Source organism: Quercus suber, unplaced genomic scaffold, assembly GCF_002906115.3.
Source record: "Quercus suber isolate HL8 unplaced genomic scaffold, Cork oak 2.0 scaffold_87, whole genome shotgun sequence".
Taxonomy (NCBI): Eukaryota; Viridiplantae; Streptophyta; class Magnoliopsida; order Fagales; family Fagaceae; genus Quercus; species Quercus suber.
The window spans coordinates 1,326,462-1,354,352 of NW_027069552.1; the positions used below are offsets into that span (position 1 = coordinate 1,326,462).

At 35.9% G+C, this 27,891-nt stretch overlaps 2 protein-coding genes across 5 annotated transcripts in view; both read right to left on the reverse strand.

Moving 5' to 3' along the window:
• LOC136061328 (uncharacterized) overlaps positions 1-6,759 on the reverse strand; it is a gene marked incomplete in the record, with an annotated part of 13,690 nt that extends 6,931 nt beyond the window's left edge. The window contains 1 exon segment of the mRNA XM_065774161.1: positions 6,682-6,759.
• On the reverse strand, positions 5,081-11,048 carry LOC112032111 (uncharacterized). 4 transcript variants are annotated; one of them, XM_065774157.1, is made up of 5 exons: positions 10,672-11,048; positions 10,159-10,449; positions 9,188-9,271; positions 8,613-8,885; positions 5,907-6,765 (listed from the first exon to the last, which is right to left on the reverse strand). In XM_065774157.1, the coding sequence occupies exons 1-5, from the start codon at positions 10,888-10,890 to the stop codon at positions 6,625-6,627; spliced, it is 1,008 nt and encodes a 335-aa protein (XP_065630229.1). In that variant the 5' UTR covers positions 10,891-11,048; the 3' UTR covers positions 5,907-6,624. The 4 variants fall into 4 exon arrangements, with proteins under 4 accessions (XP_065630231.1, XP_065630229.1, XP_065630230.1 ...); XM_065774158.1 differs by having other exon boundaries at positions 6,195-6,765; positions 10,159-10,440; positions 10,672-11,044; XM_065774160.1 differs by having other exon boundaries at positions 6,675-6,765; positions 8,609-8,885.
• Positions 11,049-27,891: the final 16,843 nt, after the last annotated feature.

The window sequence follows — 27,891 nt, forward strand, 5'->3', positions numbered from 1 at the left end:
ATTGGATCCAAGACCCCCCCCCCCCCCAAAAAAAAAATCTACAAAAGGGCTACAACAGAGATTTTTTTACCAAGATAGAGCTGGTGCTATCCAATTTAGATTCTTTGAGGCATACAATATCACACTTCCACTCCCTTAAAAGATTCTTCACAACATCTCTCTTATGAGGATTATTCAATCCCCCCACATTTCAAGACAAAAATTTCAAGTTCATTGACCAACAGCCAAACTCAAACCAAAGGATGTCAAACTGCCTCTTGTACTTCTACCAGAATGCCCATCGTAATTAATTTTAGAAAACAAATTTCTTAATTCCCTCATACCTTTTCAGCTAGAATTGCTTGCCCAACGAGTAGTAACAACAGTCGCTTGCTACTCCCAAACCCTCTCAGGTTTTTGAAAAAAAAATCAATACACTGTCTCTCGCAACAAGCAATGGGGAATCTCACAAAAGTACCAAACCCTTTGATCATCCTTCTCACCCATTCTGAAGGCCCCAATTCCTCGTTCATAGAAGACCCATCTGATTCATCTTCCAAAGTGACGAGATCAAGAACACCATTTGGGTCCCACAGAGCCAAAGGTGCAATGTCCACAGAATTCAAAGCTTCCTCACCCTTATCCGAAGACAAAGAGTCATCCCAAACCAATCTAGGAATCTCAAATTCAATCAAACCACAACCCACCTCAATTACAGGAAAAGACAACTCTGAACCCACCAAAAATTGGCTCTGAACCAAATCTGGACACCTGGTAGTGGATTTTCTATTTGACGGTGATCTTGCCCAATTAGCATCAGTATAGGCTTCTGCCTATAGGTGACCATTAGCTTTATCCAAAAGACCACAGCCTGGATGTGCTTTAAGATACCTCACAATCCAAATAACTACCTCCCAGAGTGGAAGGCGAGGATCTTTCATATACTGGCTCAAAATACTGATTGCAAATGATATATATGGGTGAGTAATGGTGAGATAGTTTAGTTTACCAACCAGAAGACGATATCTCTCAGTATTAGATAACAGCTCCCCCTGATCTTCATACAATTTGACATTAAGATCCATAGGACTCTCCACTGGTTTAGATCCTAACAAGCCAGTTTCTTCCAAAATATCTAACACATACTTTCTTTAAGATAGATTGATGCCTTCTTTAGATTATGCTACCTCAATACCCAAAAATAACGAAGTTTACCCAGATCTTTAGTTCAAAAGGAGTTTTGAAGGTATCTCTTCAAATCATCAATACCCTTCTAGTCGTCACCAGTGATTATAATATCATCATCATATACTATCAGCAAAATCTTTCCTCTTGCAAAGGCATGAGAAAACACAAAGTAATCAAAATGGCAACGTCGCAATCCAAACTTTAACACTACTTCACTAAATTTACCAAACCAAGCTCTAGGAGATTGTTTAAGACCATAGATGGCCTTATGCAACCTACACACCTTTCCAGACTTCCCCTGAGCAACAAACCCAAGTGGTTGCTCCATATACACCTCTTCCTTTAAATCACCATTTAAGAAGGCATTTTTAACAACATTTTTAACGTCTAACTAAAATAGTGGCCAACCCAAATTACCAGCTAAGGAGATCAAAATCCTAACAGAAGAAATTTTAGCAATAGGCAAGAATGTCTCTACATAGTCAACACCATATTTTTGGTTATACCCTTTGGCAACCAAGCGAACCTTCAAACACTTAATAGAACCATTAGGCAAGTACTTCACAGTATACACCCAACGACAACCAACAATAGTTTTCCTTGGAGGACAAGTAACCAAAGACCAAGTAGCATTTTTAGACAATGCAGACATTTCTGCCTCCATAATAGACTTTCAACCAGGAATGGACATAGCTTCCTGGACAGACTTAGGAACAATAGTAGAATTCAAGGATGTGGTAAAAGCATGGAGAGATGAAGAGAAATGACCATAAGAGACAAATTGACAGATAGGATGAGATGTACAAGCACGTTTACCTTTGCACAAAGCAATGGGAAGAGAGTCAAGATTAGGAGGCGGATCACTAGGCAAGGACGAAATCTCTGTTGGAGGTTTCAGCCAACAACGATACACCTGGAGTGGTTTTTGAGGAGATTCAGTATGAGACACAAACAAGAAGTGAGGAAGACAAGGAAGAGAACTGTCACTACCAACCAAAGAAGAGAAATAAGATTGATACTTATCAAATGTGACATCAGCACTAATGAAATGACAATGAAGAGTAGGTGAATAACATCGGTATCCCTTTTGAGTTCGAGAATACCCAAGAAAAACACATTTAATTGACCTAGGATCAAGTTTCACTCCCTAGACCTAAGATATGAACATAACACACACAAATAAAGATCTTAGGAGGTAGATGAAACAAAGGTGCATTAGGAGAAAGCACTGTATAAGGGATCTGACCACCTAGAATAGTGGATGACATGCGATTAATCAGGTGACAAGCAGTTAGAACAACATCACTCCAATATGATTTGGGAGCATGCATATGAAACAATAAGGCACAAGTGACCTCTAACAAATGACGCATTTTGCGTTCAGCAACCCCTTTTTTTGTGGAGTATAGGGGCAAGAAGATTGATGAATTATACCATGCTCATCAAAAAACTGAGACAAAGATGTATGAAAATATTCACGAGCATTATCAAATCGAAAAATACGAAGTAAAGCATAAAATTGAGTCTTTATTTCCATAAAAAATGATTTCAAAATTGAGTAGAATTCAGACCTTTCTTTAATAAGATAAAAATAGGTGACTCTAGAATAATTATCAACAAAAGTGACAAAATATCCAAATCCCAATAATGAGGGAGTGTTTATTGGACCCCAAATATCAGAATAAACTAAATGAAAAGGACTACTAATACACTCTCACGCCTAGAGAAAAAAGGCACCCTTTGGTGTTTACCCAATTGACATGCTTCACATTGTAATGATTCAATTGATGACAAGACAGAACTAACAACTTCAAATTCTTGATAGATGGATGAACCAAGGCAACAATGATTTTGAAGAGATGAGATAGACAAGTGAGAAGCCACTAAACTGGAAGAACCACGCCAATCTAGGTAGTAAAGCTTACTAATCAACAAAGGATTAAAAGGAAAATCAGGAATATATATGACAAAAGAGAGAGAAAGATTAAGACTGAGATTGGTAGTGCCCAAACCAAAAACTGTAGAGGCTGAGCCATCTGCCAAAGTAACATTGGGAAGACTACTAGAGTGCTCAAGATCAAAGAGGAAACCTGAGGTACTTGTAATATGATTAGTAGTACCTGAGTCAATGACCCAAGGTTCTTGAGTGGCAAGACAAGCAGTGGAAGTACCTAGGTGAGCCAAAGTAGCTGTAGAACTAGACCCAACAGAGTTAGAATGCATAGACAGAAGGCATGGTACTCTTCCTCAAGAATAGAGACTACTTTGGATGATGGTGGAAGTGACTGTGAAGGCAGTTCTTCAACTTGAAGACTAGCTTGGTGAGCCAAGGGTTTACCATACAACTTCCAACAGAAGTCCACCGTATGATTCTCACCATGACAATAATTGCACTTACGAAGGCCACGTCTCTACCACGGCCTCCTTGTTCACTACCACGACCCCCTTGGTCATGACCTCCACGGCCTTGACCTCCACAACCACCTCTGTTACTCCCTCTAGAAGTGGCAGAGGCAGATTTATCAATAGAAGGTAATGCATCACTGTAAGTGGAAGGGAATGTAGTTGTACTAGAGTCAAACAATGTGGCTTGTCTAAGTCTACCAAAAACTTCACTCAATAAAGGAAGGTCTTGACTAACTACAATTTGTGATTTTATTGGGTAGGCAATCCAGAGAGGAAGTGAGCAACATTCATAGAATCTCGTTATTTCTTCATGGTTTTAACGTAAGAGGAGATGGGCTGATAAATATTGAGTTCTTCACATATACCCTTAAACTTGTTATAGTAGTCTTCCAAAGACAAATCACTAAGACTCAAGGTAAAATAATTTTGATGAAGAACACAAATTTGCTTCAAATTGTTAACACCAGAGTAAAGCTCCTTGGCTTATTCCCAAACAAGTTTAGCAGTTGCTAAAAAACCAAACTACAACTAATCTTAAAATCCATGCTATTCCACAAGCAACTCCTAATTTGTGCATCTTCAGCTCTCCAATCAGCATATTTAGAGTCCGTAGATACAGGGGGTTCACTAATCACATAATTAAACTTCATTTTACCAAGAAGAAACACTTCAACTACCTGGGCCCACTAAGCGTAATTACTTCCATTAAGATGAATGGAAGTAATGGATAGCACATCAGGAGCCAAGAAATAATTAGTGGGTTGAACACCACTTTTGGTCTCCATAGCAGCCATCTGATCAACACACTCACAATAAAGAACAAACTAGTGGACCCGAAGCCAATTAACTACAACCAAACAAATAACAAATTCAACACCAAAGTATTCCAATAATCAGCAAGTCCAAAGGCCATTCACCACAGCCACTCCTACAAATCCAACGAATATCTCTTCGGAAATACAAATAACATCAAACCAGCACTAGGTATGGATCAAACCACAAATAAAGTGCCAGCAAAGATCGCCCAAACAGAAGATCAAAACATATCAGATTGAAACAAAAGTTGAATCAAAACATTCCTCTGACACCACAGCCACAAACAATTCCATAGCAATACGAAATATTTAAACTCAGCACTGTAAACCAACCCAAGGCTACCCAACAAAGCACATAGAGAGGCCATCAAGTAGAAAATAAAGACAAATCAGTACCCAAGGTTGGAATTCCGCTGGTGGCACGAAGTCAGAGCTACGACTGGTGGCGAAAAATTGTGCAAGTGGGTCATCAGAGAAAGAAGACTAGAACTGGTTGGTGATTATCGGCAGCGAAAAGTGAGTGGGTGGTGGTTGTCGGCAGCAGGAGGTGGGTGGGTGATGGTTGTGGGGTTAACAGCAAAAGGGCTAACCTTGCTCTGATACCATATTTTGGAGAAAACATATGTATCAGGTTATTAAAAATTAACCCTAACATATAACATATTATTGATATATATATATATATAGGTATACATAAAGTATACTCTTTTGCCCCTAGTTTTATACTCATAACACCTATTTATAATCTTTAACTAGTAGGAAACAAACTAGCTAATAGTTATATCTAGGCAGGCTATCACAACATAAGTCAAGCTGAAATTAATGGGAATACATCGCAGATCTAAGAAGTCAAAATAAGAGACTGACTGCTTACCCTAGGAGGTCAGAAATGGTGGCTGGTTGTTTTGGCTTAAGAGTAGAGAGTGGTTGGCTGACAATCCTAAGAGTAAGAGATATCCTAATGTGTGTGGAACAGAAGAATTTTTTTTTTTTTTAATAAGTAATAGATTCATTGAAATCAAAAAGAGAGGAACACCGAAGTACACAGGGAGTATACAGAGGTGAACAAATCAAAAACGAACATTACAAAAATCAAGAAAATCCAAAATAGAAGAAAAAGGATGGTTTCTCCACACAGAAACCAATCAAGTAAGGTTCCAAAAAAAAGAAGCTTGAGATCAGGCATGGAACGCTCCTTGTCTTCAAAACACCTACTATTTCTCTCCTTCCAAATACACCACATCAAACAATGAGGAACAACCATCCAAAGATCTCCATTACGATGGCGACCAAAACGACCTTGCCAGCAAGCAAAAGCCCAACAACAGAGAAAGGCATAACCCAACAAACTCCAAATAACCCAAAAACCATATCCCACAACTCTAGAGCAACCGTGCAATGAAGGAAAAGATGGTCAATAGTTTCACTATTACACTTGCACATGAAACACCAGTCCAAAATGCAAATCTTTCTCTCAGCGGTTTGAATACTCTAATTTGTCCCAAATAAAATTATTAAAAAAAAAAAAAAAAGACTAGAACAAACAATTAATTCCCACAAAATACTAAATCTTTTCAGTAGTCTTGGTGGCACTAGCTTCAACCATTAGCTTTTAGCTTTTAATATTTATGTACAGCATTTTAGAACCTCATTTTTTCCTGCATTTTCTCACTTTTTCGAAAAAAAATTTCTAAGTACAAGGATACTTTAACACACTTTCAACAAAAAGCTAAATAAGTTATTACCAAACGAACACTTGGTGTCCGTTTGGGAAAAACTTATTTAGCTGAAATTGAAATTTTTTGCTGAAAGCGTAGGGAAAAAAAAAAAGTTAAAAGCTAGCTATATAGTACAATGGGACCCATAAACAGTACCAAAAAGAAGCTAAAAACTCAAATAAGCTAAACTTTTCATCATATCCCAAACAAACTCTTGGTCTTTTGGAATTTATTATTTGAATTTGAACCCTCTTTGTTTGAGCATTTAGCAGTTAGCAATGATCAATCATTCCCCTATCTTGAATCTTCTTTTCCATTTTCAGAAGACTAAATTCAAATACCTCATTAAGGATGAAAAATGGAAAATCAAACACAGAGACCACTGTCTGGTGAATTGGTATTAAATAAAAGAAAAAATGAAAAATCATATCCAATACCCGTGAGAAAACATATGATTAGGCAAGAAATACCAATAATCTAGGTAGTGCCTACTGCAATTAAATATTTCCTTGCCAATATTAACAATTTAAGTGACCATTCAACTTAAAAGTTTTGGGGAACAATATTTTCTGTACCTCAACTGACTTAATTTCCAATTCTTCTGCTGTTGGTACTGCTTGAACTTTGTCCGACTGCTCTACTTCTTTTGGAGCATCAACCTGTAGCAAGTGAATGCGAAAGTCAATCATTGGAGATTGTCAAACTATGATGCTGCAATTACAATGTACTGGCTCCTAGGGTTAGTGACGATCAAATTTAAGAGCAGGTTTTCTTTTCATAGAAAAACAATTCCAGTTCCATTTAAATTCATGTAACCATTCATGATAGTGAAGCTTCAACCGGAAGAGAACCCGTAGCAAGAATGAGGATGAATTTGTGCCGCCACCTCAGTCGAATTTCTTGAGGGTGTCCAAGAAATGAATAAAAAAACATAGGCAGAAAAAGGTTATGTTGATAATCAGTGGGAATTAAAGTTAGGTCACATGTTCAGGAAATTGCGAAGGATACAAGGAGCAGGGTTCTGAAAGTTTTTGAATTCCAACTTTTATCTTCTAGCAGTTACAAAACGGAATTGGAGTAGGTTAGTTATTCAATGCCTACCAATCTCAAAATGGAATAAATGGAGGTCTGTGTATCAATCTCTGATCTCTAAGAAGGGGAGATAAAGAACAAGAAAATTAGATACTACTCAAGTTCAAGAAGACCAAAAAAGACCAAAAAAGGCTTCAGGCTATGCATTATAATTTATAGTACTCAAGTCTTCTGGTTCCTTCTAGCAGACTTGATTGTCCTTTCAGTTTTAACATAAAGCTTTTGTTTGATGTTTTTCAATTAGAAAAGAAAATTAGAAAATAAAAACAAAATAATAATAATAACAATAACAGCAACAAAAGAATTTCAGTAATAACACCAATACACAATCTTTTTTTTTTTTTTAAATAAGTACACACATATAAATTCGACTTCAAACAATTTTTTGGTAAAGATAACATTTTAATGTCCTTGCTCTTTCTGTTTCAAATTATATTTTTTAGGGAGAAATATTATTTTGGTCCCTAAACTTTACCAAAAAAAAAAAAAAATTCATCTCTAAACTTTAAAAAGTTCTCTTTTCAACCCTAAACTTTGTAAAGTCTCTTTTCAACCCTAAACTTTGTAAAGAGTTTTCTTCAATAGTTTTGAGACAAAAATAGGGACGAAAAATGATCTTTTTTCAATAGTTCTGGGATGAAAATGATCTTCTTCTTTTTTTAATGTTTAAGGACAAAAAGTGAAACATTTTCAATAGTTTAGGGATGATAAATGAACTCTTCAATAGTTTAGGGACGAAAACGAACTTTTAAAAGTTTAGGGACCAAAATAATTTTAAAGCCTATTTTTTAACAGCTTTGGCAGCCCACTTTTCTTCACTTGCAACATCAGAAGCTACATTAGAGCTTATGCATGCACAGAAAAGGTATAGAAATAAGAAGCAACAATTTTTTTAACACCTATGTCAGTCCACTCTTCTTTTCTTGCAATATCAGAAGCAATATCACAGCTCACTAATGAATAGAAAAGCTATTGGGGGAAAAAAACAAACAAAACAAAACAAAACCATAATTTTAATTTTAAGAAACAGAGATGCTCAAAACTTCCAACAGTTTAAAACATTGAAGTAATGAAACTATAAGCCTAAACGAAATAAAGGAAACCATCAATCAAAAAAAGAATTCAGCACACCAATTACCATTAAGAAATTTCCCATTTTTATCCTCAATATTTCCACCAAAAAAAAAAAAAAAAAAAACAAAACAAAACAAAAAACAAAAAAACAAATAGCAGAAGGAACAAAAATAAAAAATAAGAAATTTCCCATTTTTATCCTCAATATTTCCACCAAAAAAAAAAAAAAAAAAAACAAAACAAAACAAAAAACAAAAAAACAAATAGCAGAAGGAACAAAAATAAAAATCAGTGCCAAGAATTGTAGAAACAACAAAGCAAGAGTAAAAGACCCACATACAGATACTTCTTCAGCACAAGATACAATATTTTCTTTCTTTGTTTTCAAACTCTCTCTCTTCTTTCTCATTAAAGCCTCGGCCTCATACATAGCTCTGAGGTTGTCAAAACTAGTCAAATCTGAAATCACTCTATATTCATCTTCGTATTTTTTCTTCTTCGTATTGTTTGCATCTTCGTCTTTACTGCTGGCTTTCAACATCACAGGTTTTTCTATTTCTGGGTCCACCATCACCGATATTACTTTCTCTGCTCTTTCTGCCATATAAGTTTCCTGTAAATTAGATGAGACAGTGAACACCACTGATTACTTGAGTGCAGCCAATGACTCAAACTTTCCAGGCATACTCGAAAAATACTAATAAAGAATTTGAATTAATTCTTGAACTTTCTGATCAATCTTTTCACTCATCTTCTCTCTCTTTCACATTCTCAGAAAATAAAAAGTTTTTTAAAAAATGTTCTAGTAGGTGTAATCCTAATCTAGGTAGTGCTAAACATATTCCTTGCTGGTCTTGTTAAAGATCCACATTACCATTGAACTACGTTTTTGTGTGGCACAACAATTTTAGTTACCTCAACTGCCTCAGCATCCAATTTTCCTGTTGTTTCTACAGCTTGAACCTCACTTGACTGCTGCATGTCACTCAATGCATCAATCTGTAGCAAGGTGAAGCAGAAGCTGATAACTTGAGAGGTAGCACACACAATCTAGACCATAAATCAAATTATGATGCACATGTTCCTCATCACTTTTATGGTAAGTCTTGTACATCTTGTAGTTTTATGTGAAGAAAACTATTAAAAATCCCAATAATACATGCATACCTAAACTATTACATCTGATTATCCAATGTTACTAGACGCACGCGCACGCGCACACACACACTTCAACTCATAACAACTCCTTGGGGCATATCATTAATGACATAACTGTATCTGTTTCAAGAACTTCCTTTTCTCTTCTTTCTTTTTTATTTATTTATTTTTTTGGAAAATTACACCAATGACCAACCTCCCTTGAGATGTAAGGAAATGACAGTCTCCTCCCTGGGGTTTGTTATAAACATAATAAATACAATGAAATACCTATTTTGCCCTTGAGTTACCTACTTACCTATTTAAGCAATTTTAAGTTTTGGAATAAATCGTGTGAATTAGATAAGCCAATAACAAATTAGGAACACTATCACTTAACCAAGGGCTATTTCTTTCACAAAAAATATGACCATTCGAGGGATTTTATTGAATTTCTTATGTTAATCAAAAACCTCTAGGATGGGATTTGTTAATTTTTGGAAAAAAAAAAAACAAAAACTTTAGGATTTACTGTCATTTCCTTTTATATTAGGGGCCCCTTTTTCTTTCACCCACCATCAGACCAGTTTTGTATAAAGAAGAACAATTTTAAAAGAAAAGATCCCCATAATACTAGCATATCAGGCATCTTTTCCCTAACTCTTTCCCAGGAAACAAACAACAAAAAGAAAACAATCATTTCAAAAACAGAAAAATTAAAGAAGGAAAACAGAGATAGAACCACATACAATGTTTATATACTTGTGTTTTTTATTTCTCTTCCTCTTCTTCTTCCTTCTCCTGAAAGCCTCCGCCTCAATCATAGCTCTAAGGTTGTCAAAGCTAGTCATATCTGAAAGCACACGGTAATCCTCTTCATATTTTTTCTTTTTCACATTGTTTGCATCTTCATCTTCATCTTCATCTTCCTCTTCATCTTCACTGCTTGTTATGAAGATTATAGGCTTCTCAATTTCTTGCCTCATCTTTACCATTATTATTTTCTCTGCTTTTCCAACCGTCTTTGTTTCCTGTAAAATCTAACTCACCTTTACCATTAGTTGGAATCTCAAACGAAATGAAACGATCTTAGAAATAATGACTTGGGTTTTTGAAAAAGCTACAATTTTTTTAATTTTTAATTAAAAAATGTTCTACGAACTAACATAGCAGCAAGAATATATACATACATATAAATGAATGTTTCAATTACTTGTTTCAGATTTAATGTTCAGAAATAGAGGTAGAGATAGAAGACGTACAGGTTGATTATTGTTGTTTCCTTTCTTCTTCTTCTTCTTGTTCTTCCTTGACCTTCTGTTGAAAGCCTCAGCTTCAGCTTCAATCATAGTTCTGAGGTTGTCAAAACCAGTTAGATCTGAAACCACTTTGTACTCTTCTTCATATTTTCTCTTCTTCTTCTTCACCTCATCTTTTTCATCTTCACTTGATGATAATAAGATTACACTTACTTCTTCCATCTTTACAATTACATCCCACTTCCAAATAGAAATACTCACAACTCACCTCTGCAACTTTTTTAACTCCTCAACTCATTTTTATACTACTACTGCTGCTACTAGCGAGTTGTGATCAATGGGTTCCACTGAACCTTATTTTTTTATTTGTTTGTTTTTTTCTTCACTTTAACCTCGGGTATTTCGTAAGGTTGTTTTTACTTGCCTAAAATATAGTCAACATCTCAGTCTAGACTAATTCCAATCATATCCAAAATGAATCGATTTAATCCCTAAATTAGGGGTCATTCTACTGTACCCCCTCTATTTTTTGGGGGATACGGTACCTATACAAATCCTAACCATCTAATCTAATAGTTTTTAATCTTGACCGTTTATTCAATTTTAGTGGGATACCAGTTACCGGTATAGCAACTTAGCATATAAAATAAAAAATAATAGAACCAAATCCTTCTCTCCCCATGTTTCTCCAAAAACCAAAAAAAAAAAAAAAATCCTTCTCTCCTTGTTCTCTCAAAACCAGATCTCCGATAGAACGATCTCCTCAAACTCTCTAAGGTACAAAAATCGCAAAGCCTTCGTTTTTATCTTCTTCTTCTTCTTCTTTTTTTTTTTTTTTTCCTTGTGAAAGGTGATTGCTTTATCATATCTGATATATTGCTTATTAAAAATTAGGTCTTCGTGTTTGATTTATGTGTTTGGAAATGTGGGAGTTAGGGTTTTTGATTGTTTAAATAGGGATTTTGGATATGAAGGTTTAGTAGAGGGGAAACAAATATGGGGGATTGATGTTAATTAGCTTTCTTTTACTGACCTGTGTTTGGTTGCTGGGAAACCTACTCAATAGAAAAGAAAGTTGATTTTTTTTTTTTTTTACTTGATTTTGATTGAGAAGATCGCATCGGTTGAGTTAAATAGTTGCATTGAGAGTGAAGTTTAATCTTTTGAGGGATAAAGAAGGGGGGTTCAAATCAAAGTTGCTTTTGGAAAATTTATATTTTTTCTTAGTTAAAAAATTGGGTATTTAAGGGATGAAATGTTTTGAGTTTTTTAATAACCTTGTTTCAGTGTTGTTTTCATCTGGAGTTGCTTCATTCAAATCTAAGAAGCTACCAAGTAGTCAACAAGCCAAAGGCTACAACCAGGAACTACATCAAAGTAATAATGGAAAAACACCTGAACAAACAAGTCAAGTGCAAACCAAAACCAAAACTCAAAGAACACAAATAGGTGCAGGTTTGCACGATACAATCTATTTACAAAAAAATACAAACATACTTCACAGCTAACTAATTTATGTGTTTGGAAATGTGGGAGTTAGGGTTTTTGATTGTTTAAATAGGGATTTTGGATATGAAGGTTTAGTAGAGGGGAAACAAATATGGGGGATTGATGTTAATTAGCTTTCTTTTACTGACCTGTGTTTGGTTGCTGGGAAACCTACTCAATAGAAAAGAAAGTTGATTTTTTTTTTTTTTTACTTGATTTTGATTGAGAAGATCGCATCGGTTGAGTTAAATAGTTGCATTGAGAGTGAAGTTTAATCTTTTGAGGGATAAAGAAGGGGGGTTCAAATCAAAGTTGCTTTTGGAAAATTTATATTTTTTCTTAGTTAAAAAATTGGGTATTTAAGGGATGAAATGTTTTGAGTTTTTTAATAACCTTGTTTCAGTGTTGTTTTCATCTGGAGTTGCTTCATTCAAATCTAAGAAGCTACCAAGTAGTCAACAAGCCAAAGGCTACAACCAGGAACTACATCAAAGTAATAATGGAAAAACACCTGAACAAACAAGTCAAGTGCAAACCAAAACCAAAACTCAAAGAACACAAATAGGTGCAGGTTTGCACGATACAATCTATTTACAAAAAAATACAAACATACTTCACAGCTAACTAGGACTAATCTACCAACAAGTAATAAAGAGCTAGCCAGAATTCTGCTATTCCAATCAAATCCTTAGACTTGAATACAACATCAGAAATACCCCACCTGATACATATTTTGGTGTTGATACTAGACCTATGATATGGTCCTTTACTTTCAATCCTTGCCTTCACCTGTTTCCTTATAAGACCAGCAAATTTTTTTTTTTTTGATAAACAATATAAAACCAGCAATTTGATCCTCTGTTTTAATAGTTCCCAAATGCTTTATAGCATTTCTTTGTACCCATATGTGGTATATACACACATTAAAACCCAATATGCTGCAGTCAACACTCAACCTTTTACCTTTTCCAATTTGTTGCAGCACAATTGATAAGATTATGCCAATCTTCATCAAGCCTATCTTGATAAGACCATTTCCTAATTTTCCTCCAAAGTCTTTTAGAAAGGGGCACTTAAAGAAAAAGGTGATCTCTACTCTCAAAGCTTCCTCTGCATAACAAACATAAAAGATCACATGTTATTCCCCAACTAGCAATCCTATCATTGGTAGAGAGACTGTCCCTAATAGCCAACCAAGTGATGAAAGCATGCCTTGGGAAGGCTTTGGTGAACCATACAATCTTCCACCAACTAACACTAGGTTTCTTTTTTCTAATTTGATCCCAAGCACTTGAGATAGAGAACCATATAGACGCTGAACTACTTGGACTTGTGCAATGACTGGTTTTGTTGAAATATTTGTATGGAATATGCCCACGTTATTTTCTTTGAATGGTAATGCAATTACTTTTGTATGCAGCAATTATTTCAAGATTTGCCTCCTGTATGCCTTTGGTTTCATCTTTTAGAATAAGGAATTATTTCAAGATTCGGCTCCTTCCTTGCAGAATTCGTTTTGTACTATTGCTGCACTTATACAAGTATGCCTAATAAATTTATGTTTGTTTCTTTTTTCTACTTTAGAAGAGAGAATTATATTAAGATTTGGTTCCATTGTTGTGGAATACTTTTTAATTGCACGTCTAATTATTTTGTAGGAGGACTTGTTGGAACTTTTTCAAAACAAGTTGGCAGCAAAGCTAGTGCTTTCAAAGGATAATAAACAACAACGTTCTAAATTGTTTAAAGTGCTAAAGAATGGAGCTATCGGATTTTTTAATTACACTATGTAATGATGCAAGAGTTATTAGTTGATTATTGTATTGGTTTCTTATATTAGTTCCCAAAGAATTGTGTCAATATCTCAAGTGCAAAGAGGGCAATAAAGATATGAAGACTCGTTGAGAGAGAGAGAGAGAGAGGCAACTACTGAATGTGACAAAAGTATAGTCACATGTGATGTTGGTATTGCACAATGTGCGGATGGTAGGCAACCACTGAATGTGACAAAAGTATAGTCACATATGATGTTGGTATTGCACAATGTGCAGATGGTATCATCAAATGTGAGAAAAAATAAGGGAATCACCAAAAATGACAAAAGTACAGTCACATGTGATGGTCGTGGCAATATTTTTTCTCTCTTCTAGATCTGGTTTTTTGGGGTGGTTTAATGGTTTATGCTCATTTGGTGGCTGTTTTGGGGTGGTTGGTGGTGGCTTTTGCTCATTTGGGGGTGGCTGGTGATAGCTTGCATTTTTACATGTTTTGTCATTCTAGACACTTGAAAATGTTTTCTGTAAAATTTTTTACAGTAAAATTTTTTACATGTAAAATATTTTACATTTGAAATTATTTTACATTGAAACAAACGGAGAGTAAAACAACTTTATCAAGAAATACAAGAGATAGGAGATAGAGAGTATCGAAATTGCTTCTAAAACAATTATATATATATATATATATAGAGAGAGAGAGAGAGAGAGAGAGAGAGAGAGAGAGAGAGAGAGAGAGAGATTGAAGCAAGTAAAAGAAGACAATGCCATAAATTATATGGCTTAGTCTCAAATCCTAGTAAATAGATCTTACTTACACTGAGGAGTTAGTGAGGGCTACTATTAGCCACCCATATGAATGAACAAAGTATAGAGATGAAAATTGACATTTTAATAACCAATTATGGTCAAATTACACGTTCCAATATTTTATAGGAACAAATACCAAACGACTTTAGAATGAAGAGTTTGTATAAATTTTGCGAAACCCTGAATGCAAAGAGAGAGAGAGAGAGAGAGAGAAGTTTTCAACAACAAAAACATTTCATTGCTATTAGGGCTTTCTCAGACTTAGCTAGTGCAGACTCTGCGAACTCAAATGAGGCTCACACTTATTATTATGGTCGAAATGTTAAACTCTCAAGGACAAAATTATTTTGATAAATTTTTTAAAAAGGACTGGGTTGTTTGTTTTTGGTAAAATTGGTCAATTGTACTTAATTGTTTTTAGCTTTTCTATTGGTAATTTTTGTTATTGTAGAAATTTTTTGGGATGTTTATTTTGTTTTAGATGGGTCTAAATGTAATAATAATTTTATGAAACAAAATTACATAGACACTTTAGTTGTGGTGGTTATACCCGTGTCGAACATAGTCATTTAGGACACTTCTGCACACGTGGATCTAATGAAAATGCCTAAAAAACATAAAACCTAGTGTAGTAGTCTTGATTGATGACTATTTCATACTGAATTTGTAGTTTCAATTCAAGTGTTTACTGAAAATTTTAAAATTGTCAACAATTTTTGGATTGGATTTTTTGCCTAATTGTATTGTCACCCTATCTCCAACCTTAGACACCACAATAAACACACAACTATGATTAAGTTGTAGATGTTGCATAAGAACAATTAGAGAGCATATAAGGTTATACATCTTCGGTTTTATAGTATATATAAATAATAAAAATATAAATATCAAGAAAGTGACCTCAACTATGTTATTTTACAGGGAGGTATGCCCTTGAATGTGATGGAAGCTACCAAGGGGGATTCGTAGGAAGTTAATTGGTATACCAATTAAGTATGGAAGAAACCAAGATAAATCCAGTTGATTTTTTTTTTTATTTAAATCTAAATTTTTTAATAACTTTAAAAAAATTACTATTGTGATGAGCGGTTATTAGTAAATAAAAAAGTGACCTCAGTGATAAGCCTAAATGTAAAATTATAGTCAGATGTGATATTGGTAGTGCTTACTGTGACGAATGAACTGTCAATTGTAAGGAAAATAAAAAGGGTATCACTGAATGTGACAAAAGTACGGTCAGAAGTAATGTTGGTACTGCCTAATGTAATAATGGAACGGTCAAATTTGAGAATAAAAAAATAGGATACCACTGAATGTGACAAAAATAGAGTCAGATGCAATGTTGGTACTACTTAATGTGACAATGGAATCATCAAATGTGAGAAAAAAGTAAGGGAACTACTAAATGTGAGAAAAGAACTGTCACGTGTGATGTTGGAACTGCACAATGTGAGGATAGAACCGTCAAATATGAGAAAAAACAGTAAGGGAACCACCAAATGTGATAAAAAAACTGTCACATGTAATATTGGAACTGCACAATGTGAGGATGGAACCGTCAAATATGAGAAAAAAATAAGGGAACCACTAAATGTGAAAAAAGAATTGTCAAATGTGATGTTGAAACCGCACAATATGAGAAGATGGAACCGTCAAATGTGAGAAACAAATAAGGGAACCACCAAATGTAACAAAAAAACTGACACATGTGATACTGGAACTGCACAATGTGAGAATGGAACCGTCATATGTGAGAAAAAAAGTAAGGGAACCACCAAATGTGAGAAAAGAACTGTCACATGTGATGTTAGAACTGCACAATGTAAGGATGGAACCGTCAAATGTGATAAAAAAGTAACCTGTTGTATCAGGTTACTTATTAGTGGGTACCGTACCCCCCCTTTTTTTTAGGGGGGTACCGTAGAATTACTCCTAAATTAGTAAACCCAATTTAATCCAACCGTCACTTACTTTTTTCCTCCCTTGAGATGATTAATCCCTAAATTAGTGAACCCAATTTAATCCAACCGTCACTTACTTTTTTCCTCCCTTGAGATGATTAAGGATCAAGTTAGTCAGTTTTGAAAAAATTTTAATCTATAGCATTAACTCAAACTTTAAAAGGTCATATAGCTGAATTAATACCTTTTTATATACAAAGTGTTTGAAGATCTAGCAAATAATTATTCATGTTACGAGATTAGCATCATATTATAATTATCTCTTAAAAAACTATATTTTATTTTTTTATTGCTGTCACTTTTTTAACTATGAAAATGCTTAGCTATTTTAGTTTGACACTTTTATATTATTAAAATATTTATAATAAATTTGATTTTTGTTATTCCATTAATATTTTCTACCTAATATAATATATAATAAAGTAATTTAATTTTTTTTTAAGTAATTAAAAATATGCTTATAATGGTATTATGGATTTATTATTAATATCTCTATAAATGTGATTGTTGTCACATCATTAATATTATTGTAGAAACATGGTTTTATAGGGCCTAAATAGCATTGGGCCATGGGCAAAAATAAGCCCAAGACATGCTAAGCCCACTTTAAGAGTAGGCCTCCCTAAGAGCATTCTCATTAGCTCTCTCATTAAAAATGTCATTTTGACACACTAAAAATCTACTTTATCATTTTAGCACATCATTTTACAACATACCATTTATTAGATATTCTATTCTTCAATTCTATACATTAAAATAATATTTACTACACATTAAAATAATATATTTACTTAAAACCCAGCAATATACAATCACAGAGCCCAGTGGCAGTCACCACCAACCAAGAACCAACAACCACCGCTACAACCACCACCACAACAACAACCACCGTTACTACCACCGCCATAAACTACAACCACAATCACCGGATCCTTCAACAAATTCCAAATCCAAAAACCAAAAAAAAAAAAAAAACTCGAAATCTTCAACAAAACCCCACCATACATAGCATAGCCAGCCACCACCATACCTAAGCACAGCCCATAATCACAATCACATGGAATCCACAATCGAAGGAAAAAAGAAAAAAAAAGAGGGAGATCAAAATAGATCGCTTCATAGCGACAGCCTCAACGGTGAGGCTGAACTCCAAGGCAAGGCCGAACTCCACGGCAATGGGCTTTGAGAGTGACAAGGAGGCCACACACACACAAAAAAAAAGGGGGGGAGAAAGAAAAAGTGAGGGGTGGGGGTTCTGGAGAAAGAAAGAAGAAGAAAAAAAAAGGAAGAGAGGTGAAACTGAAAAGATGAAGTGAGGTGGAGAAAGAAAGAAGAAAAAAAAGAAGGAGAGAGAAGAAAGAGTCATAAATGAAGAGAGAGAAAGAGAGAGAGAGAACGAATTAAATAAGCCAAACAGTGTTTGGCATTGATGTCCGTACCGTCTCATATTTGAGACGGTACTGTAGATATGTGTCAAATTTTTTTAGATTTGGAACAGCTGATGAGGGTTGGTTTTTGGTGTTTAGTGTGCCAAATGTCAAATATTTGGCATTTGGCACACCTTATGAGAGTGCTCTAAAAGAACCAAGCTTGTAACGTCCTAACTTTAAAAGAAAAAATAAATAAATAATAAATAATAATAATTTCATGGTTAGATTTTTTAGGCCCACACATGCCCCATCTAACCCATCATCTCCCACCACATATCTCACAAATATCTCCTTTCTCTCATGGCCGGCCATCACTCACTCTGTCTCCTTTTCTTTTTCATTTTCTTTCAACACTACAAACATTCCTTTGTATCACTCCCTCACACTCTCCCACGGTACACTTCACACCACCATCTCCATCATTATTTTTTCTGCAAAATCACCAGAAAAACCTTAAGGAACTCTAAACACCTTCACATATATTATTTGACGTAAAAGTTTCTAATCTTTTTAGTGAGTTTTATACTTCTGTTTGAAGTTATTTTTGTCTAAGTTTTGATAATAATATCTATGTGATTTATGACCTTTGGAAGTAATATTCATGTGTTTATATGTATGAGTTTTGTATTGGTGGAATTACTTGATGAGTGGGTTTATAGTTTTTACAATGGTGGTTTTAAGTTGTGAAGATTTGTAGGCTTTGGATTTTAAATGTAAAATAAATTGTGAATATAATTTTTATTGATTATTTGGAGCTAGTTAAAGATTCAAATTGTTTGTCTTGGGGGACATTATGATTTTTGTCTCTTGTTGATGTGGTGTAAATCTTGTGTAAACTACTTATAAATTGTTGAGGTTTTGATGTTAGAGATAATACATTGGATGATTCATAAGTATAATGAGAGTCTATGCCTTGTAAATTAATTTGTTAAGAAACTTTGGAAGTGGAAAATATTATTTGTGAGGCTAAATACTAGGCTTGCCTAATTAAATGCTTATTTGGCAATTCCTAATTTGTAACTAGATACAATTTCAAGCTTTATGCTTATTGTGATAGGTTTGCTTGAAATTGTTTAGGTTCTAGCTAATCTCCTTTGGAGCTTGGAGAATTAGGTTTTTGCATGTTGCAAGGTAAGTAGCTTTGTAATGGAATTTTTAGAAAATAACCATGTTGCATAAATATTGTTTTTGGGTCAAACACATTTTGAAAAATTATATATGGATATATGTTTTCTTAAAAGTATTGTGTTGTGACCCTATTATATATTATTATATATGAAAAATGCATCATATTTGGTATTGCATTTGGGGAAATGCATGAATTGTTGACATGGAAAATATGAGCATTTTTTATTTTATCTTTAATGAAAAAATCATGGATTTTATGGTATATTACAAAATTTAAAGGTGCTTAATTACGTTGTCTTGTATTATTTGGGAAACTGATAAAAAATTTTGTTAACAAGGAATGAAATTGAAAACCTTACAAACTTTGTGGAAGTTTTGGTTATTTAAGGTTTTCTGAAACTACTTGGATATAAATTATGTGTTTCAAAGTACATATAACCCGTGAGCTTTATATAATTTTAACCCTATGCCATGTGTGATTTCCCGATGATTGCCCAATTTGATTTCCACAGTCTTTATGACAACGAAATCAAATCTAGGTCAATGCCCTTTCACTTTGGATGACGCGTTCTTCCCTGCTACCTATGGGGGAAAGAGTTTCCTTAGTTGTGTGTAGGTGAGGCTGCTGCCCATCGGACCAAAAGACCACATGCAAAAAAGGTCCTATTTGATGCGTTCTCCTTGCTGCCCATGGGAGGAGAGACAAAACTTTGAGGGTATAGGTAAGGCTGCTGCCATGGGGCCAAAAGACTGCATACCTAAGGGGACAATATCATGTTAATTGTGAATGAGTGGATCCTCTAACCGGTCTATGTGGTAATGTGGTATATTTGTGATAAATTACCATATGTTAAATTTTATGACTTTGGAATTATATTGTTAGTGCTCACAAATTATAGCATATAGTTTCAAGGTATTTACTTTGAGAAACTTTGTTTTTCATTATTTAATCATTCTTGTCATATTATTATTATTGAAAATTAAACTTACATTTCCTCCACCCCCATTAATTATGCTACTTACTGGACGCTGTCTTATCTCATTCTTTTACCAAATTTTTCAAAGTATGCAACAATCGTTTTGAGACAAGTTTTTGTGGTAGACTTTGATGATGTTATAAAATGTGACCTCCAAAATCGTCCATATGGTTCGTCCGTGGAAAAAGAACGGAGGAAGGGTGCAACAAAAAAGCCGTTCGTCCTCATCAAGCCTCGTCCGTCATGAATTAAGGACGGACGAGGCCTCGTCTGTCCCAAATGACGGACGAGGCAAACATTCAACTTTGAGCCAAGGCTCGTCCATCCTTAATTAAGGACGGACGAGGCAAACATTTTGAACTTGTAAGTTTAGTTCTTATCCATGAACCAAGGCCTCCATTATTCATGATGAAGCACCGGTCCAGATAAAGTAACTTCCATGGAAGTTATGGAAGTTACCTCTGACTTTGATGAATTCCTCGACAATAGAAAAGGTTATCAGAGCAAGTAACTGTTCCATGTGCACTATATAAACGTTTCTCTACGAAGAGGTAAGGGATTCGGATTTTTTTTTACAGAACAAAAGAAAGTCTCAGAAATATCTCTCTCTATTCCAGCCCACTGACTTTACCATCGGAAGACCCTAGACCGGCCTCCACCGGTCTTTCTCTGATTGAATTCTGTTTTTCAGAACTTAACCTTCAAAATCATCGAAGCCCGGAGATTTTTAACCCACTGATTTTCCAAGATTATCAGACTTGACTCATTCTTTTGTATATTATAGTGGTTATGACTTTATTTCCACTAATGGGACAAGTTAATGGTATATAATTATATTTATTCAGACCTTCATTCTTTTATGGCCAATGGTCCTTGTAATTATTGCATAGAGTTTTAACTTACTTTGGAAGTATCATTAATGAAATTATTATGATAATTCTTGATGTTTGTATTTTGATAATGAATTTTGGATTGAATTGTCAAAAATGAAAAATTTATAGGTACCTTTGAGATGTTTTTCTCATGCTTTGGACCCTTTTGAGTTTGGAGTGTGACAAAGCCTCAAACCACTAAACAAACGATGTGATACCTTGGATCCAAGGATAAATTCACCGAAGGCTCCATCCAAAGTCAAGATCCTTGTCGAGTTGACAAAGACAAATCTCCTACCGAGCTTCTGAGGAAGGATTCTAGAGAGCACAAGATAGTTCGAAGAAGCTTGCTAGAGCTTCTTAATGAATATACAATCACCTCTGCATTAATAAGAGTCACATACCTGGCACAGACACATTTATTGTTGATGACAGGCTGGAATAGTGCAAATAGCCCCAAAAGTTTCCATTCATCACGATAAGGTTGGAAGGAAGAGTTCGATAGGACAGAAATATCTCCAGTTGTACAAGGACCACACATCCTTGGATTGTGTTGAGGTTCAAAATTGGTCATAGACTAAAGCCCAAAGAAATAAAATGTTGGGCTCATTTTACAAATAATAATAATAATAATAATAAAGCTAAGAGAAAAATGAGAGAAAAGGGAGGGTTGGGCTCACACAATGAAGAAAAGAGAAAAGAAAGAAGAAAACGGCAAGAGGCCCAAAGGATTGAGATCCAAAGATCCATAAAAGAACAAAGGTTAAAATACATAAGGCGAGAGAGAGGACCAAACCGGCCAGGGCCAATAAACCAAAGGGAGCCCAGTAAAAAAAAACTGGGTCGGGATCCCAGAAGTCATCAGAGTCCGGGGATCCCTGGGGCACACGAAGAAAGATTGAAGTAAAGAAGGATTAAAGACAAAGAGCATGTGGGTCTAATACTCCAGACATGCAGTGGGACCAAGAAGTATGAAGCAAAAAACGCATAAGCCATGATTACAACCATTTGGAGGAAATGACAAGGAAGAGTATAACTGAAAAAGCTGGAGAGGTGGAAGATAAAGCCAAACAGCTGAAGATCAGCTAACGGAGAAGTCTGGAAATAGAAAACCAGCTAAGGGACTTTCGTTTGGTCGCACCAAAAGTAAGAAGCTATGAGGAAAAAAGGAAACGACATAGCCCTGAGCAAACTGGCACGGCAAAAACTCTAAAGGGCAAAAGGGAGAAATCACTAGTACCCTGGAACCCGAGTTGTGCTATAAAAGGAGGAGGGGGTCCATGCTGAGGGGGCATTGAGATTCAAATAGAGATTCATTTGTTATTCAGGCATTCATGGTCATTTTTTTTGGATTCTCAGAAAGTATAGAACTATAGGAAGAGCTCTGTAAAACTAAAAGAAACAGAGGAACCGCTCCCGGTATCCCAAAAAAAGCCACTATAGCACATGCTCAGATTCAATAAATTCAAACCTTACAAGTCTTGGAAGCTTGAATAGCTATCAAAGTCTATAACTTTTGAACTTAATTGAACCTTGTAGCATGTCTTAGTAAGCACTGTAATCATAACCAAGGAAAAAACTAATAAAATGCACCTCACTGATTCGAGGATCCCTAACCTTTTCTTACATTATATTTCATTTGCTGTACATTCCCTTGCTGTTAAAATGTCATTCAATACAGATATTGTTGCTTGTCAGTTATTTGTATTGTAGGAAGCTTGTCTTTATACACCACTTAGTTCTTAAACAGCCTTTTAGCTGCGGTGAACCAAGCACAGTCCACCAAGAATATTTATTTGGTCTAGGATCTTTGGGCCACTATGCTGAGAAGAAAAAGGCACTCTCATAGATTGAAAGTAGAGCTAATATAAGAAAAAGAAGAAAGAAGTAGATACACACAAAAAAAAACCACAAACTAATAGAGAAAAGACTATAGAAAAGGTGAGAGAGTTCTTGAAACACCTTAGGTTGTTCTTGAGAAATACTTAGTAACACTATTCATAAACCTAAATAATATACCTTTAAATGTGGTTTTTACGTAAATACTTGTTTTTGTTCAAATCCCTGTGGAAGAGTGTTCTAACACTAGGTGAGAACCCAGTTCCACTCAAACACCATCCCCTCCACTTAGAAGGGTGTGAGAATGCCTTTTTTTTTTTTTAGCACAGTGGCCCAAAGATCTTGGGCCAAATAATTGTTCTTGGTGGGCTAGGCTTGGTTCACCGCAGCTAAAAGGCTATTTAAGAACCAAGTAGTGCACAAAGCAAACTCCCTACAACACAAATAAAATAACAAACAAAAATATCTGTATTGAATGACAGTTCAGCAACAAGGAAATACACAGCAAATAAAATACAGTATAAAAAAAAAGTTAGGGATCCTTGAATTAGTAAGAGGCATTTTATTAATTTTCCTTAGTTATAATTACAGTGCTCCCTAAGACGTGACACAAGGTTCAACTAAGTTTAAAAATTACAGACTTTGATAACTATTCAAGCTTCCAAGACTCGCAAAATTTGAAAATTTTAAATCAGAGTATGCGCTATAGTGGCTGTCTCTGGGATAACAGGAGCGGTTCCTCTGTTTTTCTCGAACTTTATAGAGTTCTTTCTATGGCTCTATATCTTTTCTGGGAGACTCAGAAAAATGGCGATGAATGCTTGAATAAAGAAAATTAGTGAATCGAAATCTGAATCCCTTCAGCATGGATTTCCCTCTCCTTTTATAGCGCAGTTCTAGGGTTCTGGGGTACCAGTGATTTCTGCCTTTTGACCTTCAGAGTTCGTGTTGTGCTAGTTTTGCTCAGGGGCTGGTTGTTTCTTTTTTTTTTTTCATAACTTCTTGCTTTTGGTGTAACCAAGCGAAAAGCCCCTAGCTGGTTTTCCATTTCTAGGTCCTCTTCGTTCATTAATCCTCAGCTACTTGGCCCTTTCTTCCACCTCTCCAACTTTTGGTTGCACTCCATCCTTGTCATTTTTCCCAAATAGTTGGAATCTTTACTGTTGGGTTGAAAGCTCCTTCCAGTTACCTCTTTTTTTTTTTTTTTTAATGGTTTTCTCATTGTTGGTTCCTTGAGGCACAGCTCCTATGTTTTGCTTCGTACTTTCTGATCCCACTGTATGTCTAGGCGCATGAGACCTGCATACTCTTTGTCTTTTATCCTTCTTTTGAATCTGCTTCAATCTTACTTCACGCATCCCAAGGATCCCCGGACTCTAGTGACTTCGAGGATCCCGGCCCAACTCTTCTTATTGGGCTCCTTTTGGTTTATTAGTCCTAGCCGGCTGGGCCTCTCCCTTACTTCATGTATTTTAAGGTTTGTTCTTCCATAGGTTTTTTGGATCCCAATTCTTTAGACCTCTCACCTTTTTCTTCTTTCTTTTTTTTCTTTTCTTCATTACGTGAGCCCAGCCCCTTTTTCTTATTTTCTCTAGCTTCATTTTTTCATGAAATTAGTCCAATGTGCTATTTCTTTGAGCCTTGGACTGTGATCAATTTTAAACCTCAATATTTAGCCCCCCGAGCTTATGGGTTGCCTGCAGCCCATGCGTGAGTAGTTAAGTTTCTGCAGGATTCTTCCATTTTGATCCTTCTTCGAGGATCTTAATCTTTAATTTTCGGTCGCTGGTATCCTGGCACCCTTTTCTTTTTGCTCCTTTCTCTTGTAAATCCTCCCTTTTACATGGGACGTGGCAGTTGAGTTCTGAAGTACAAAAATTTCCACCACTTACTTTTACGTTTCCCATAACTCTCATTAATAACTGCTGATAACTGTTCCCTCTTTAAATTAAATTTCTAGCAACTGGCGCGTCTTTCCACATATTGTCTTCTCTAACTACTCTTTATGTCTTTATTCTAGGCATTTCACATTACCTTTTTATCTCCCTAAATCTTCCATTCCTAGTCTTTTATCTCTTCCTTTCGATTAGTCTTGCTGCTTCCTACTTTTTTCTTAATTCCCTTTACTTTCAAGATATATTGTCTCAATGGCTTCTTCTTCTTCTCAAAAAAGAAAGGAGTGTACTCCAAGCCCCTTTGAAGGTGAAGGTTCTTCTAGTTCTGCGTAAGATGAGTCTCATAAGGTCATTGGGAGTCCTGTTTTTCCTTTACAAGACCCCTGGTACACTCCTAGCATATTCTTCCTTTAGGTGTCCCATGGCGAAACCCTTCCATCCTCTCATGCCTGGGTATTCTCTGGTCTGGCTGGTTTCATTGGTTCTACTCAAGTCCTAGACCCTAAGGAGATTTTTGATTTCCAGATCAGGCGGGGACTTCAAGAGGCAGTCCTCATCTTTTTTTATTTTGTTGCTGGAAAGATCCAAGGCTAGCCCATCTAGGTGAATAAAGAACTTTCTAACGAGGAATTCGTGGGTCGCTTGGAGCGTGCCGGTATCTTGAAGGCAGTGGCTATTTTCAGGAATCTTGAGGGTTTTAGAGATGCCAAAGGTCTTAGGCATTTGGTAAGCCGTTGGTGTCCTGCTTTGCACACTTTTTCTTTTTCTGTTGGAGAACTGACTGTCACCCTGGAGGATGTGGTCAACAATTTCCTCCTTCCAGTGCTTAGGGATGAAAATCCCTTTGATATTAATCTTTCTGACGAGAATCTCAAGGTGGAAGAAAAGTTATTTGCTAATTTTGGTGGATGTCCTGCTTCTTCTGGTGGGAAACCGGCTAGGATGGGTAGGTGGGTTATGAATCTTTCACGCGAGAAATATAAGGAAGTTAGGCGAGCTGGGTTCCTCACATTTTGGCTTACCAAGTTTCTGTTTAGTGAGTTCCGTGGGTATGGGATTAAGTCTACTCTTTTTCCATTGGCGATTAAGTTGGCTCAGGGTGCTCAATATCCTTTAGCCCTCATGTTTTTGGGCCATGTCTATTCTCAATTGGATTAGCTTCATGGAGATGAAGTCGAGGGTGACTCCTGTTATGTAATTACTTATTCTCTTTATTGCGCCATTCTCCAGGTATTTATGTGAGATCGTTCTTTGGTTACTTCAGCAAGATGTAGGAATTTAAAGTTTGTAAAAAATAAGTTTTAGGGATCCCCTGATGTGGTTAAAGGGCTTTGTGGCAGCTCAACTAACAGCCACCCTATTATTTTTCATTGGCTGAGTTTGAAAGGTGGCAGCTTTAACTTGGTTGAATTATTTGATCAAGCAAGTCATTTGCATTGGCGCTCTCCCTGAGAGTTTGGCCCCGGTTTTGTTTGTGATTCTGTGTTATCTCATTTTCTGACTTCTGCAGGAAACACCCTCGATTTACATCGTGGTAATAAGGGTAGCTTAGCATACCTGGCTTGCATTAGTCCTTCTTGGCTTCCTGTGCTTTCCTCATGTGGCCCCCAGTACACCCATTACTCAGCGCATCGATCAAGATATCCCTCCAGTGTTTAATGACATAGTATCATCACTTCCTTCCTTGAATCCTTTTATGAGACTTCAGGCCTTCTCTTATTGGTCACGAAGGAGCCCTCAGTTCGTAGTGCCCAATTTTCAAAGAGGAGTTTTTACCTCCAGTGGTTATGCAGACTATTGAAGAAGGGTGCAAAAATCCTTTGTTGACTATGCTGGTTTTGATACAATTGGGAGAGTCCCCAAAACTGGCATTTCTTCTGCTCCAACATCCAACAGTTGGTGCTTGCTAAGGAAAAAGAAGTTGAGCGTCCTTTAGTTATAAGGAGCCGGGTGAAGACTAAGGTAGAGTCTTCTTTTCCCCAAGTCGCTGTGAGTTCTTCAGTCCATGGTTCTCTAGGACCCTCTAGACGTACCCGTAGTAAACAAAAGATACCCAGAGACCCTGTTGAGAGAGAGAGAGAAAGGCAAGGCCTCTTTACTTCTTTTCTCTTTTATGTTGCAATTTGTTGTTGTTTTTTTTTTTTTTTTTGAACTGATGAGTGGTTGTCTTTTCTACAGTCCAAGCGTAAGTTGGACCCCATTAAGTCACCGAAATCACCAGAGTCTGGGGATCCCTGGGATGCGTGAAGTAAGATTGAAGCAGATTCAAAAGAGGGATAAAAGACAAAGAAAATACGGGTCTCATGCGCCCAGACATACAATGGGATCAGAAAGTATGAAGCAAAACGCAAGAGCTGTGCCTCAAGGAACCAACAATGAGAAAACCATAAAAATAAAATAAAATAAAAAAGAGGTAACTAGAAGGAGCTTCCAACCCGGCAGTAAAGATTCCAACTATTTGGGAAAAATGACAAAGATAGAGTGCAACCAAAAGCTGGAGAGGTGGAAGAAAGGGCCAAATAGCTGAAGATCAGCGAACGAATGGGACCTGAAAATGGAAAACCAGCTAGGGGCTTTCTGCTTGGTCGCACCAAAAGTAAGAAGTTATGAAAAAAAGGAAATGACCCACCCCTGAGCAAAACTAGCATAGCACGAACTATGAACGGTAAAAGGGAGAAATCACTAGTACCCCGGAACCCTAGAGCTGCACTATAAAAGGAGAGGGGAATCCATGCTGAAGGGATTCAGATTTTGATTCACTAATTTTCTTTATTCAGGCATTCATCGCCATTTTTTTGGGTCTCCTAGAAAAGATATAGAGCCATAGAAAGAACTCTGTAAAGTTCGAGAAAAACAGAAGAACCACTCCCAGTATCCTAGAGATAACCACTATAGTACATACTCGGATTCAAAAACTTCAAACTTTGCAAGTCTTGGAAGCTTGAATAGCTATCAAAGTCTGTAATTTTTAAACTTAGTTGAACCTTATATCACATCTTAGTGAGCACTGTAATCATAACTAAGGAAAATTAATAAAATGCCTTCTTA

Bases quoted from the DNA above. Each gene is read 5' to 3' on its own strand.
- LOC112032111 (XM_065774157.1), bottom strand. From the start codon at position 10,890: ATGGAAGAAGTAAGTGTAATCTTATTATCATCAAGTGAAGATGAAAAA. The intron at 9,272-10,158 runs GTATGTGGTTCT...ACCTTGCTACAG, and splicing joins AACACAAGTATATAAACATT to ATTGATGCATTGAGTGACAT. The intron at 8,886-9,187 runs GTAACTAAAATT...TCTAATTTACAG, and splicing joins TGGATGCTGAGGCAGTTGAG to GAAACTTATATGGCAGAAAG.